This window comes from Mixophyes fleayi, unplaced genomic scaffold (genome assembly GCF_038048845.1).
Source record: "Mixophyes fleayi isolate aMixFle1 unplaced genomic scaffold, aMixFle1.hap1 Scaffold_46, whole genome shotgun sequence".
Taxonomy (NCBI): Eukaryota; Metazoa; Chordata; class Amphibia; order Anura; family Limnodynastidae; genus Mixophyes; species Mixophyes fleayi.
Window position 1 is genome coordinate 286,200 of NW_027448146.1, and position 15,625 is coordinate 301,824.

The 15,625-nt window shown below is 39.5% G+C and overlaps 1 protein-coding gene across 3 annotated transcripts in view; it reads left to right on the forward strand.

Annotated features, from left to right (window-relative positions):
- Positions 1-200: 200 nt before the first annotated feature.
- LOC142134216 (protein Hook homolog 3) overlaps positions 201-15,625 on the forward strand; it is a 61,793-nt gene continuing 46,368 nt past the window's right edge. For all 3 annotated transcript variants that reach the window (XM_075194538.1, XM_075194539.1, XM_075194540.1), the window contains exons 1-2: positions 201-402; positions 15,285-15,370. In XM_075194538.1, the coding sequence (XP_075050639.1) occupies positions 346-402; positions 15,285-15,370 (143 nt within the window). In that variant the 5' untranslated portion in view covers positions 201-345. The remainder of the gene's footprint in view (positions 403-15,284; positions 15,371-15,625) is intronic.

Here is a 15,625-nt window from a genome sequence, read left to right on the forward strand (position 1 = left end):
GATCATCCCCTCCAGAACCGGACACAGCAGCCACCCTACACCAAGGACGGGGCCACCACCAGACACATAGCAGGACAGACATCTGGTTTCTACATAAGAGGTGCTGCTGAGGTGTCAGCCCCGCTACTCGTCAGCCAGTGTCATTGGCCTATACAGTATTATTGTTATCTATATCGTCACCTGTGCAAGGGAATCGTCACAAGGAGCATTGTCCACGCAACAACCCATGCAGTGGATGTGATTTATTATTTATTCCTGGTGTTCAGACTCGTCTGGTTGCTGCCGATAGAGAGGATCGCTCTGGTGGCGGAATTGGCGGAAACCGAGTAGCGGAGTGGAAAGAGGATGTTGAACGTGGAGAGCCTGGACCGAGTGGATCTGTGTGAAAGTCTGTTGACGTGGGTAAGTGTGGAAGGGCTTTCCCATCCCCCACCCCCGGGCTGAGGTTCTGAGAGGCCCTGCACTGCAAGGAACACACTGGCACATACTAGCTGCTGCTGCTGTCACATCCAGTGGTTCTATTGATACTCATTGTTTCATCACTTAAGTGTATTGGAAGTATGTTTCTCTAGAGATCAATAGAATAGGTTTCTTGATTGTAGTCTTCTTAGTTTCCTTTGTGAATCGCCAACATAATATGCAGTGTTGTACTTTGGCTAATATACCAGAGACCCATAAAAATGATTTTATTATATTAAAACACGTATTCAAATTATATATACTTAATGATGTAAAAAAAAGACTTTAAAATGTTCCTTAATTGGGATGTGGTAAGCTGTAGATTAGTACTATATCTTTGGTTTCTGGACTTGGATATAAACATGTTTCTGATACATCATCATCATTATTTATTTATATAGCGCCACTGATTCCGCAGCGCTGTACAGAGAACTCACTCACATCAGTCCCTGCCATTGGAGCTTACAGTCTAAATTCCCTAACATACACACATACAGATAGAGAGAGAGAGAGACTAGGGTCAATTTTGATAGCAGCCAATTAACCTACTAGTATGTTTTTGGAGTGTAGGAGGAAACCGGAGCACCCGGAGGAAACCCACGCAAACACGGGGTAAACATACAAACTCCACACAGATAAGGTCATGGTCGAGAATTGAACTCATGACCCCAGTGCTGTGAGGCAGAAGTGCTAACCACTTAGCCACTGTGCTGCCCCAGATATAGTCAAGTACATCCCATTTTACAGATTCTGTTAATTATGGGTTCTGTCAGATAAATGCTTAGCATCAATAAATGGTTTACTAATCCTGTGGAATAGCTATATGCTAGCTACTGGTACAGCAGTTACATTTTTGGTTTGCTGCTATCCATCTTATATGAAACCTCTAGTTAATGTAAGTTTTATTAATGTTCCTGGGTAAGCTAGGTAAGTACACATCACACTTTAGTAGTTTGCTATATAAACATGTGAAGTGATCAACAATGTGTACAACATTGTGTTTACATACAATGAAAAAAGTTCTTTGCATTGTCAGCTTGTTCTGGTTTGCTATTGTTCTGGTTGTCATGCTAATTATCAGGTACACTCCATATGTTTGAATGTATGCTGCCACTGTCCATGTGACTGTGTGTACAGCTTATAAAGATGAGATAAGGAGTATTTTGTCATGGTTCAATAGAACAATCTTGATCTTTGTTGTCTGTCTCATTCTAAGCAGAATGTGTCTATCATCACTATCCCAAGATAACATAGCAATCTGATTAGATTGTTTTGTTGCAGAGTTCATATTCTTATTCTGTGCTTAAACTTTGATACAATGAAATGCATGTTAGTTTCTAATATTCTGTACACAAGAATGTTAAAATGTAATGTTTCATCATAAATGATACATTTGGACATTTTTGGAGCAGAGCTGTGGACAGTGTTAATGGGGAATGCAGCATATTTTATAAATTGGTGTTTGTAGGCTGATTCATTTAGGAATATTACAGTGCTTGGGGGGACAGGGCAATGCAAATGATTTTAGGGACCATCAATTTGACAGAGATGATTTTTCTATTTCGTATGATGTTTTATTTGATCATGCTAATAATTTCCAGGATATTGCTTAAATCACTGTTTAGCTCTGCACGGGAATTGCAAACACGATGCTGAGATTTCTTGACCTTTGAGCCAGGCTATGTTATTAGCATAAAAGTGAACTTGAAGCTGACAGCATTGTAGAATAAATCTAGCTACACATTTGGTAATTTTGCTGGTGGATGTAGTTACATACCAAATAGAATTTGCTGCGTGTGTGAGCCCAAATGATTGTCCAATAGAATCAAAATCCAACTAAACAGAAGTTTGCTCAGGATGGAGAATCCAGTTTAACAGTGACCATATCGGTCTGCCTGTAAGGTCATTGGCTGAATGGAAACATTATATATCTTGCCTTGCGCCTACCCACCAAACTGTACCTGTGACATTATTGCCTTTTGCATTACGGCCAATTTGACATCTGATCAAGTCTTTTGGCGAGTGTGTGGGTACTACGTGATTATACAGCCACCACTTGAAATGTTGTACACTATACAATGTAACTTATTAAACCATTTTGTGTTCAATATGTTGTTGCCCTTCTCATTGAGTAACTGCCATCCTGGGCACTTTAATGCTATACCAGTAAACAACCCCTGGTATCTCTGGTATTATTTCCATTGCTGCCAGCATAGTGCCCACAGCTCTTTCCATGTGGGCTTCTCCGATGTACAGTCACTAATATTGTGCAACAAAATACTGCTGGTATATGTACTACTAAACTGCTGGTTTCAAAAAGTGGAGATGTTGCCTATAGCAACCAATGAGATTCTAGTTATAATTTATTTAGTACATTCTACAAAATGACAGCCAAAATCTAATTGTTTGCTATAGGCAACATCATCACTTTTTCAAATCTGCAGTTTAGTAAATATACCCCCTAGTGTAAGTCTGTACTGTATATGTTCCCTAGTAAGGACCTGAACAGCATGGCGGATGCCAATAGATCATAGAGGCCTCCAATACTTGCCCTTAAGGGTAAATGGTGTGAGTGCCCAGGGTGACAGGGAAACAAAAATGTTGTTACGTTGTACAGTATTACATATGGGTTGGGTACGAAATAATGATCCTCATCATTCAGACACTACTTACCCCGACGTGGAGAGACCGAAGGGCTCCTTCCCCGACCAGTGTGCAGGACGACTTCTGTGTAAACCGACTGGAAGTCATGGCGATCCCTGAAGAAGCCGGCGCCAGCTGATGACCCCCTTCACAGCACCAATCACTGCTTTGCGGTTATCAGTGATGCTGGCGCCGGCTTCTTCAGGGATCGCCATGACTTCCAGTCGGTTTACACAGAAATCGTCCTGCACACTGGTCGGGGAAGGAGCCCTTTGGTCTCTCGACGTCGGGGTAAGTAGTGTCGGGGTAGTCAGCATCGATATGCTGACTACTATCGTTACATATAGTTAAAAAGTACTGAAAAGTATAGTGATTGGTAGAAATATGACATTTACTGCTACTTTTTTTTATTTTTTTATTATTGCAACTATATATCTATTATTATAAGAACACATAAAAGTACTGTTTTAATATGAATTGACCATGCTGGTCAGGAAACCCTTCAATAAATGGGAATTAGTTCATGTCAGTGTATATGACGTACATTTGCACAGCAGGTTTACATTCCTTCTATCTCCTGCCAATTAGCATGTTAAAATATATGCCTCCTAACAGCCGTATGTATGCAGGTTTCTGCAGGTCTGCATGAGCTGCATTTGTGTAAACACACTTTTACTGTATTTGGCCAATGATAGAATGCCACTTCCCTCACACGTCCCCCTCTTTAGGCACAGGCTGGTGTAAGTGTCAGATACGCGCTAGTTTGCATATGCGCATTTCTTTGTTTTCTTTCTAAAACAAAGACAGTTATTGTCAGTGCTTATTTTTAACACTGCATATATGTGTGTATCTCGCAAAATGAAAATGTGAGTTATTCGTTCACATTTTGATCAAAATATTTAAGCCTGCGTCCCAGTGTCAAGGGCACCTCATTGTATGCAGGTCCTACTCTGACCTATATGCTCTACACACCGTTAAAATGCAATGTAAATCAGATGCACTCATTTGCCAGGTACCGGGGCTTACATCTAGCAAGGGCTGGCTTGTGACACCCAAATGTGCCTTAAATAGGCCTGATAGACAGCTGTACAATAAGGCAATATTTGAAACAAAACCAGATGAAATACGCCCATGCTGATAGGTTAGTTAGTGGGTATCATCTTGTATATGTACTGCTATTACGAAATGCTTTCCTTTTATGAAGGTAATAAGTAGGGGCATAGATAAGGTAACCGTGGCATGATTAATTTAGTATCCCCAAGGTGTATTTTGCAATATATTTCCACACCTACAAACATTGCAGGAACAAGATTTGGCCATGCACTCATTTAATAGAGGTGGTAAGTCCTACTCCTTGGGCCTGAATGTTTGGGTGGGTGTATTTCATAGTTGTTATTGGAGGAGATCACATTTTGCAGCCAATGATTTTTGTTTAAGTAAAATGAAAATAAGCTATACATTTAAATTAGACCTTGACTGGATACAGTTACTGAAGATCCAACACTGAGCACCAAACCACAGTGGGCCCTTGTAGAATATTTTGCACAGAAAACAGGAAATAAGTGGCTGTTATGTTGTATGCCGTTCTGTACTAAAATGTATATTCTACATCAAGTTTATTATTTTCAGCTCTATAATGGGCTTTTATAATTCTAATGGCCTTGATGTACCCAGTTTAAGATGTCCCTGATCGATGAAAATAAAGATCTTAAATAATGAATTGAAAATAAAGATCTAAAATGCTTTCTTGCGATAAAACCTGCTGAGTTGGGAAGGAGAAAGGAACACCATTGAAAATCTGACTGTAGATCTCAATCATTATCTAAATAATGATAAATAGAAGCAAAAAAGGGTGCAAAATAGGATTCAAATCAGGATACAAGAGGGTAATATAATGTATGAATCTAGGGTATACAAATAAGTGAAACAAACTTATTAAAACCATATAATGAAATAAAGTAAAATCGAAAAGGAGATGATAAATCAAACTAAAAATAAATACATAAATATGATTAGGCAGAAAAAACAAAAATCATCAAGGCACAATGATATAGCTCTTTTAATGACAAGGTAGTGTATGGAGCCACAAGGACTGAACTGCAACACAGGAACTACAACACTATTAAGCCCTAAGGGTATGTCCTGGATTGGTGATGGCAGAATAACGGTGGTTGCCTTAGATCAAAAGTGTAGTTTTGGTTCTTTGCTCCTACGTGTTTCTTCCATATCGGACGTTTCAAAGATACTTGCAGAGTGTCAGACGGGCTAATAAATATTTTGCCTCTGATTCTAATTGGATGAATGGTTTAAAATACTTTATTAGGGTTAAAACCATGTATAAATCAGCATAAAATGTATAAATAAGAGGAAAAAATGCAAATAAGCTGATTGCAAATAGGTTAAACCCTATCTTGCTGAGCCTGATCAATCAGGACCAAGTTGGCTTTGTGTTGGGCAGGCAAACCCCAAATAAGACTCAACGGGTTCTCGATTCTGTTGCTCTTGAATGCCGAAAGTCATTCGACAGGATACATTGGAATTGCCGTCCTGTTGGCCGTCCTTGCCAGGTTTGGGTTTTGTGGTCCTTTCTTTCAAGAGATTCGAACCCTCTAGAGCTCCCCATCGGCTAGAGTTTTCATCAATGGGTTACTTTCGGCTCCATTTCAAATTACCAATGGAACTAGGCAGGGCTACCCGCTCTCTCCATTAATTTTCGCATTGGCAGTAGAGCCTCTGGTGGAGCGGATCAGAACATCGTCCAATATTACTGGCACCCAAATTGGGGATACGCATCACAAGCTTTGCTTATTTGCAGACGATGTCCTCATGTTTCTCACCAATCCCGAGACCCCCTTGCCCACACCGCATGAAGTCCTCTGAGCATACTCTGAGGCATCTTGCTACAAAATAAACCCTACCAAATCGGAAGCCATTCTGTGGGACTTCCACAGAATATCCTTCTCTCTCTCAAGGCAGATTACAAATTTCACTGGTGCGCCTCCCCTCTTAAATACCTGGGAATTCACATCCCTTCCCACCCTGACCTTCTAGATTGTAACTACATCCCACTCCTGCACCAGTTCTTACTAACTCATAGGTGGAAATTTGAGGTCTCATTGCTTTGTAGGATAGCCGCATAAAAAAATGATGATCTTGTCAAAAAAAAATTATTTGTTTCGATCCATAACAACCTTGGTCCCCCAACAGATACTCTACAAGTTCTATGCGATTGCCCTAAAGTTTGTGTGGAGAGGTTAGCACACTGGAATGACTCGGTCACGTTTGTTCTGCCCCAAATTGAGAGGAGGCCTCGCAGCCCCTGACCTGGAACTCTTATTAACAAGCTGCAAGGCTGGGACCAGCTTAAGGACTGGACAACTCCCCACCTTCGCAAACCATGGTTCTTGATCGGTGCACACATGGTGTCCCTGGTCCTGATATAAGACTTGTTTTGGCTGGGAAATAAAACCAGGCCGACTGTGGTGGTCATATTGAATAGCATTAAAGATTCCCTGGTGGGATAAACTAGTGAAGTTGATTCAGGATTTCTTCCTTCTTTTTTCCCATATCTTCCTTTTCACAATTGCCTCCCTGGTCCTGGACCTGCGTCTGGATCTCTGGTATTCTCAAGGAGTTACTAAAGTCCTAGACCTTTTTTAACAGGTGGTCCTGATGCCCTTCTCCTGTTTCAAAAGCGCTATCAGATCCTGTCCTCTGACTTCTACAAATAACTCCCAAGTGCGCCACTGGATCCAGTCGCAGAAGTTCCTCCCATCCCCACTGAAGCTCCTACTTCCCCTAGTGAAGCATCTGATTTATTTTCGCACCCACTCCGGAGGCATATCTGGCTGGTATTAGCTTCTTCTGCCTGACGTCTGTAAACTGCAAGCCCAATTACGATGGGAATCTGACCTCGCTCATCCCCTATCGGATGAAGACTGGGATATAATCTTCAAAAATGTGTACACGATGTCGAGATGCTTTAAGATGATTCATAGATTATATTATACTCCAGACAAATTGCATACAACTTGGCCCGCAATATCTACACTTTGTTGGAGGGAGTGTGAGGAAGCCGGCTCCCTCTTCCTTATCTTCTAGACGTGCCCCAAAATCAGACTATTATGGGATGAAATGTTCGGACTAATCCGACAAGTAACCTCTATGCCATCACTCTATAACCTTCTTTGGTCCTCCTCCAATTATATCCTCCAGATTTCCCAGCACATCATAGATATGTTGCTGGCCATATTCTAATAACCGCTAGAGCTGCTATTGCTCAACACTCTAAGAACTCGGCTCCTCCGCCTCTCTCCAAAATAATAGCAAAAACTCAGTGCAGCTATGTTATGGAAACTATTGGTTTCAGGTATTCCACTTCGGTAAACTCCCCCCTGAAAAAGTGGTTCACCTGATCTGGCTATTATGCTACTCACCCTCTGAGTCCAGTTAGGGTTCACATTCTCCATCATTGGCCGATCATATAGTGGACCGCATTGTGCCCCTGTCTAGAGACGATCCTGGCGATGTCTCCTTAACCCCCCCCCCCCCCCCTTCCTCCTTCCTTCCGTTGTTGTTTTGTTTGGAAAATTCAATAAAAATATTTTGTTACAAAAAAAAAAATCTAAAACAAATGTAGAATAATAAAAAACATGAAATAATAGAAAACAAAATAAATGCATGTTTCTTATCTACTGCAGGATATGTTTGCTACTAATTAAAGGATAATAGCAATAACTTGTTTGATTGTGTCTTGAGGACAGCTATGTGTTGTAAATTGTGCAATGTATTCATTTATCTATATAAACATCATAACTTCTCCAGTGGTCCATAGCGCTTCCATTCTTCCCTTTACGGCTGTAACATTTGTCCTGCATTCCTCTCTGTGTGTTCCGGTGCTTCCCTGTACCTTTGCTAGCTTTACTCCACTTTAGCTTTCTTCCTCTACAGTCTACTCAGTAGACTCTACTGCCAAGTTGGGGTGGGAATCTGTTATTCATCACCTTGTCCTCCTAGTACTGCCTCTCCACAGAGTGGAATCATAACTCAGCCCTTCTATGGTTTATTATTGCAATCCGTTATGAAAGAAAATCTACCGTAACAACATGTGCTATAACACACATTACAGGGCTGGATGAAACCTAGGGGCCTGGTAGCCAGTTTGACTAAAAAAATATTGCTGGTGTTTAACTTTTGGAAATCACAACTGTTGAGGTTAATGGATGCACATGTTCCCTGGCTCTTACTGGCCACATTATTTTGGCCAATCACTGTTACTATTCATTTCTGGTTCTGCAATAATTAACTACTTAATGGGGTAAAGAGGGAAAAAAGGAAAACATAATCAAATTTCTTGTTGGTCTTAAGCAGAGCTGTCCAGTTGCTTAGTTCTTGCTTATTGCAAGATTGGAATAATATCTATCCATTTCTGTTGGCTTTAACAAAATAAAACAACTTCCTGTTTCTGCACTTTGTAGTCTGCACATTGTGTGTCACACCCACCAAAAACCCTGACTCAGCTGTACCACGCACTTCAGAAAGGATAGATCATGTGTAATAGTTGGGTTACTACAAGTGGCTGATGATTGCAGAGGAGACATGATTCTGGACCTCTGCACCTCCTTCACCCTTCTGCCCTCCCCTCCCCCCTGAAGACAAAGTAAAATAGTAATTGGTCATGAATTGATGAAAACCCTGGGGCCATTCAAGGGGTCTTTCACTTTATTTAACTTGTATACTAAATCTCCTCCTTTCCAAAAATCGATAGGCAGGTCAGCGCAGCACTGCTTCGTTTATATTGGGAAGGTGGTAAACATCCCTCCTCTCCCAGTAGCCACAGGGCTGTGAGGCTGGAGTAACTTACAAAATGAATAGGCCCAGCTGCCAGGCCATGGATATCAGTTTTGCAAACAATTAAAATATTTTTAAGCATTGTCAGTTTAACTTAAGGCATAAAAAAAAAAAAGTTTTCGACTATGACACTGAAAATGTGTTTTAAAGAAAAATATAAAATTTGAAAAAATATAAACCATTGTTGGGAAAATAAAAATGTTAATTTTTCCTTTTACTGCACATGTAGCAAGTACTTTTTAGAGAATATGCAATATTAATATGTAGTTTAATTTTATTGTAAGGCTATTATCATTTAGTTCTATATCGTGTCTAATTTTTAAGTTTGGCATAGCTTACCAGAGCCGTAACTTAGAATTCTAGCGCCTGGGGCGAGAAAGACAAATGCCGCCCCCCTAGCACTCAATTTTAACCAAATGCACCTAAAATATTCCTAAATTGCGCCCCCCTTCATCATTGCGCCCTGGGCGGTCGCCCCTATCGCACAGCCCTAGTTACGGCCCTGTAGCTTACCATTCATTTTTTTATTATTATTTAGATTATAGAATTTTTTTACTCTAATTACATTTTAGATATTTAAAAAAAAAAAGATTATATTGACTAAATAATGACGATCCATGTTAGAAACATACTTACCAACATTAGTCTTTCTCCTGTGCACAAGAATACAAAAAAAGTTGCAGCCACAGCTAGTCCGGATAGGCCACTTCCTTGATTTCCTGTGCACACCAGTGGACTGGCTGACACCTCGCCTCTAGGTGTTGGGACAGTCGTGCCAGCTGGCAACAGTGTGACAATCTCCTTAAATCAGGAAGGTATATAGAGACTAAAGATTTATTTTTCCTCTTAATTACACATAGTTAACGGTTTTATTTATTATATTAAGGCAAATATTTAAAATTTAGTGTATATTATAGGATGTTTCATTAGGGTCTAACAGGTGTAATAGTTTGTGTCTTCCCTCCAGTTAGAGGAAAAATATCTTAAAATTCAGGCTACGTTCATAAATCATTTCTTAATATTGTAACATTTAATTAATGGGTTGCCCACCAGAGCAGTTGCTGATTTTTCAAATGTTCAACCAACAACATTTTCCTTTCTAGTGGGTTTTTGCGGAACTTTCACCTGTGACGCTGTTTTAAACATATATTTTTTTTAGACGAGCAGGACATGGGTAGAATAGTAATTTGTCTAAGCCATACTTGCACACAGAATATAAAATGCTTGCAAATTAAATATTTTTGTTTAACATAGATTTCTGTTTAAACAACAAATGATTCCTCTAGGAATGATCAGAAAATGTTACATTGGCTTTCATGCCATTGATTCCAGAAGGAACTTTTTTGACCATTTTGACTGCCAGTGCTGTAGGTTTTATGACAACACCATCAATCCTTTTGTACACCTGGGGGTAAATGTACAAAGCTGAGAGTTTTCTGGCGGGTCTGAAAAGTGGAGATGATAACTAGAATCTGATTGGTTTTTCAAACCCACCGAAAAACTCTCAATCAGATTCTAGTTATCATTTATTTAGTACATTCTCCAAAATTACAGCTAGAATCTGATTGGTTGCTATAGGCAACATCTCCACTTTTCAGACCCGCCTGAAAACTCTCAGCTTTGTACATTTACCCCCTGATGTATTCTTAATAGCTATACACGTTGCCACTGGACTCTTCCATGATCATCAGGAGCCCTGTGGTCATTAGCACTGGGGTTCCTGCAGACATTATAGCCCCTGTGTCTTGTAAGAAGCAGAGCAGCTTCCTCACAGCACCTCTAAGGTTAGAACATGTGCTTACATGCTTGGACATAGGCTTAGATGTCAGTGACAGACAGCCAATGCTATTACATGTCACACACCATGTTACAGATCCAACACAGTGCTGAAAAATATTTTGTGTCCCAAACAATATGATGGAAATAATAAAAACATATTCCCATTGAAGAAACAGGGGAGGGGGGATTTTCACCAAAATCCTGATGTCTCACGAACTTTAATTTAAGCAGTAAAAATATGTTTAACTGCCATAGTGGAAAGTGTTGCACTTTTTATTTATTTTTTACTTTTGAAACGGACACGAAATTTAAAGACTCCGGACTTCATGTATGTTCTAATGGGCAGTATGTATTGATGTATGTAAATTGTAATGTTGACATTGTTACTGCTCAATTTTTGAATGTACTTCTGTCTTCTATGCTCCGGACATATGCTCTACTTATCCCCTTCATTTCTCTGTAGGGTGCAAACAAATAAATGGAATGCCCATGAATGTTTGTATGGGTCTGCATGATATTTCTACATATTGTTTTAGGCAAAATGGTTGTCTCTATAATGTATAGGCGACATATGTTCTGTTATTCAACAGTAATTCCACACTGAACCATGGGTCTTAAAATGGGAGTGGGGTAAAAACAAAGGTAATTGTTTCTGAGTAGAAAGAAGCTTTCTTTAACACAGACAGAGACTGTAACTGGTGCAATATAACACTTGCTGCCTGTTCGCTTCTTGAGGCCATTACAGAGCCATGTTACTGTAAATAGTACAAGGCTGATGTAAAGTGTCCATAATTACTCTCTGCAAGGCATGACGTTTGCTGACTACCATCCACTTGAGGACTGCCTGAGATATTTCGTAGCTGTCCTCAGATCACAAGAGGGTGATGTCTTCCTCAATGAACTGGGCAAATAAGCTGCCCAATTATAGTTCTAGTGAAAGTTTGCTGCTAATTGTAAATAATGACACTGATTAATAAAGTGGGTGGTGAGAGTGTGTTCAAAATGTTAACACTGCCTGTCTTATCTGAGGAAGCAAGTTTATTTCAACAGAAGTGCCTGAAGCGTTTTATTTTATTTAATTTGCACAGTTACAGACCCGAGAGTGCAATACAGGATATCAAGAATAATATTCATACAGTCGGAATAAGTGAAAGCTATTGTCAGATGACTGTTTCTCACTTAGTCATCTGACTAAAGTACTTCCTGTACAATTTCCCAAATATTGACAATATACACAATACATACAGACAGACCCTGAATATGTGATGCAATTATCATAGCTGATCAAGTAATTCTACTTCATCATATAAACATTGAAACAATGTTATAAAGTAATTTTTTTCCAGCCAACGTTGGCTGGAAAATGTTGCTCATATAAGATAGCTACAAACCCTGCAACTCCAGTTGCAGTAGGTGTTTGTGCTGTCACACGCTCATGCTTATAGAAGTTTGCAAGAGGCGTAAAGCTGGGTACACACTACACGGTTTTCGTCCAATAATCAAAACAGCCGACATACGACCGCTCATTCAAAAGTCGGTTCAGTGTGTGCAGTGACACGATGGTCGAAAGTCTGCCCAAATGGACGATTATTGCCTCATTTGGTTGGTCGTTCCGTTTAATAATATTTTCGTTCCAATCTCGTTTCCGCTGTGTAGTGTGTATAAACTTCCGACCGATCCACAACAGTGAGTACGAAATTACAGTCATTGCTCAGGACAACATGGCTGTAAAAAGTCGCTAAAGGGACGTCCGCTCTTCCCTTTATCGTTCTAAACAAGGCTAGTGTGTATGCAGTCCATGGACCGAGCGATCGGAACATCGATCGCATGTAAAATTGCTCGGCATAAAAAGTTGGTAGAAATTTCTGTAGCGTGTACCCAGCTTTAGAAAGTGTTGTACTGTTCATCACAACAGTGTGATAGCTGAGCTGAACAAATAGTGGACCTTATAGTCTTTGCACACAATGTAATTTTTTTTTTTTTTCCTTTGTTTCATTTTGAGCAGCTGAATGGAGCACAGACAGGCTCCTTTATGAACTGCAAACAAATACAAATCTGCACTGTTTTATTTATTTATTTTTTGGTGTGAACGATAACTTCAGTCTTTGGGAACACTGCAGTGTTAGGAGGATGCACTTGCATTTGCAAGCTTGCTGATACGAAGTGTGCCTAGATTGTTGTTAGTAAGTTATTGTTATTTATATAGCGCCTACATATTACACAGTGCTTAAAACTTGGTACACACTGAAGAATTGGTCAGACTGATGTGCTATCTGAAACGATTATACCTACGACTGAAGGTCCGATCAGTCTGGAGATTCATGCATATACACTGACACGATTTACCTTCCGATCTGTGCTCTTCATCTGGTCCTTTGTCCACAATATTAATTCATTCACTATTGTCACATTGTTACACTGATTAAAACCGCCTTGTTATAGCTATCCACATGTCCTAACGAATTTCGTTAGCTTCTGTGACTCTGAAACGAAATATTTTGTCTCAGAACGAACAAATGAACTATTCCTTCTACAGCACTCTCTACATGTATTCACTCTGACATTCAGTGTTAACATCGGCTGAAAAGAGCCCAACTCTGTAAACTCTATGGAGATATTCAGCATGAGTGCATATACACTACATGATAGTTAGGTGATTGATCGAAGAAAATTGAACGGTACGACCAACTAAATGAGGCGATAATCGTCCATTTGGGCAGACTTTCGACCATAGTGTCACTACACACACTGACCCGACTTTCGAACGAGCTGCCGTATGTCGGCTGATTGAGCCGATTATTGGACGAAAACCCTGTAGTGTGTACCCAGCTTTATAGACTATATTTAATTATCAATTCGTCACATCAGTCCCTGCCCCAGTAGATCTTTCATCAGAATTCATTTAACCTACCAGAATGTCTTTAGAGTCTGGGAGGAAAGTGGAGCACCTGGAGGGATATGCACTTTTTCGCCTTTAAACTGGTATGTGCAGAATCAAAATGCATCCTAATAAAGGTATAGGGTGAGGCATGGGGTTTGGGTGGATCCGGGTCAAAGGGTAGCCAAGCATGTTTGTGGACCTCTTGTGTACTTAAAGAGGCATGTCTCGATCCACCCATCTCCTCCCAGCAGCAAGTGCTCGCACCTCCCCAGATGCTGCTGTTTTGGCCCATTTTGCAGTTTCCATAAGATCAGATACAGGTGCACAAAGGTAGGAGCATGAAAAACACTCTGGGTTTGCACTTTTACGTGGTCGTAAATGGGCTACAGAGTCTCATGAAAGATAATGATCTCTATGTGGAGAGCCCAAGTGCCATGTTCACAGGTCAAATGACAAGCAATTTATAGAGAAAGTAGAATATGATCTACTTTCCATCAACCCTTTTTTGCTTAGTAATGACAGCCGCATGCACTGCACCAGTGTCATTTCATAATCTCTATGCAAGTTTCTGTCCCTCCTCTATTCATATATATCGAAAATGGATCACAGAAGAATGAATGAATGAATGAATACTTACAACTTTTGGGAACTGATGCCTGACATAATTTTCTCATAGCAACATCTGACCCGCATATATATCTAATGTCTGTGATTGAATTGATCTTTATGCCAAGCTTTTTCTCAGATGGTCTACTCAATGTGCATTCCATTTAAAACAACTCGAGAAATCACTTGTGTGGAAGAGTCCTAAAGCTGTAGTTGAAAGATAACCTTCTGGCCAATCATACAATGTTAAGAGCCATGTGTTTAGACAATCTGTTTTGTAACTTGTTAATTGCCTGAATTAAGGGGCTTTAATGTGGTTGTGCATAGGAATATATTTTAGTGAAAAATGCTAAAATAGTCCAAAAAGAGTAACTATTATATTACCCTTTGTTTGTTTCGCACAACAAGTGCAATACCAGAGATACACCTCTAAATTTGTCCTATACCTCAATTTATAGGCACACTACATATGTGTTTACTTGGTTAAACTGATGGTTATGTTTGTCTGTCTCAGATCTTGACTGTAAAGCATGGAGAAATGTTGTGTAATCTCAGCCTAACTTTAACCAACTTTCTGCTTTGCTTCAGCTATTTTACATATAATTAAGATATGCATTGCAGAGTGAGTACCACAACCGGCAATGACACCACCACTTAATTTCCTGCCCTCTTAGTGTGGTTGAATGTTTTCTAAAGGTTGACTTTCAAAGACTTTATTGAAAGGTGACATGCTTAAAGGGCCACCGAACCTAAAATGCCTTATATCAAAGAGCCATTCATAGTATTCACAAAGATATAAAATGCTCCTATATTTTGGCAGAACTTGGAAGTTTGGCATTATATTCATTGAGCTTAATTTTAAATAGCACCAATCTATTAATATATAAATATGTGTGTGTGTGTGTGTGTGTATAATATATATATATATATATATATATATGTGTGTAACATATATTTTTTATACATGCTGTTAATGGCTGTTTATAAAAACAGCTGTTTTTAATATCCATTTAGAATGTTAGCGTTTTCCTTTCTCTGAATTTACTCTGCGTTCTTCCCTTCCCAGATACAGACCTTTCACGTGGATGCACCATGCAAAACCGTGGAAGACCTTACCACTGGTGTGGCAATGGCCATGGTCCTTCAGAAAATGTAAGTAGTCAACTGGGGGTATAGGCATAAAAGTAAAGTAAGAGATTTACAGTTGATGTTGAGATAATATTAGTCATTTTATAATGTTAGGCCTATACCTAAAAAATTAAAGGGTTTTACATTGTATTCAGAAGACTTCAATGTATTGGTCATAACCTCCTACATCTTTAATTTAGTGTCTTTATTTTGTGTTTTCTGGTTAACATTTTACAATTATACAGGCAAAGTTCTTTTTATTTTTGGACCTTTTAATAT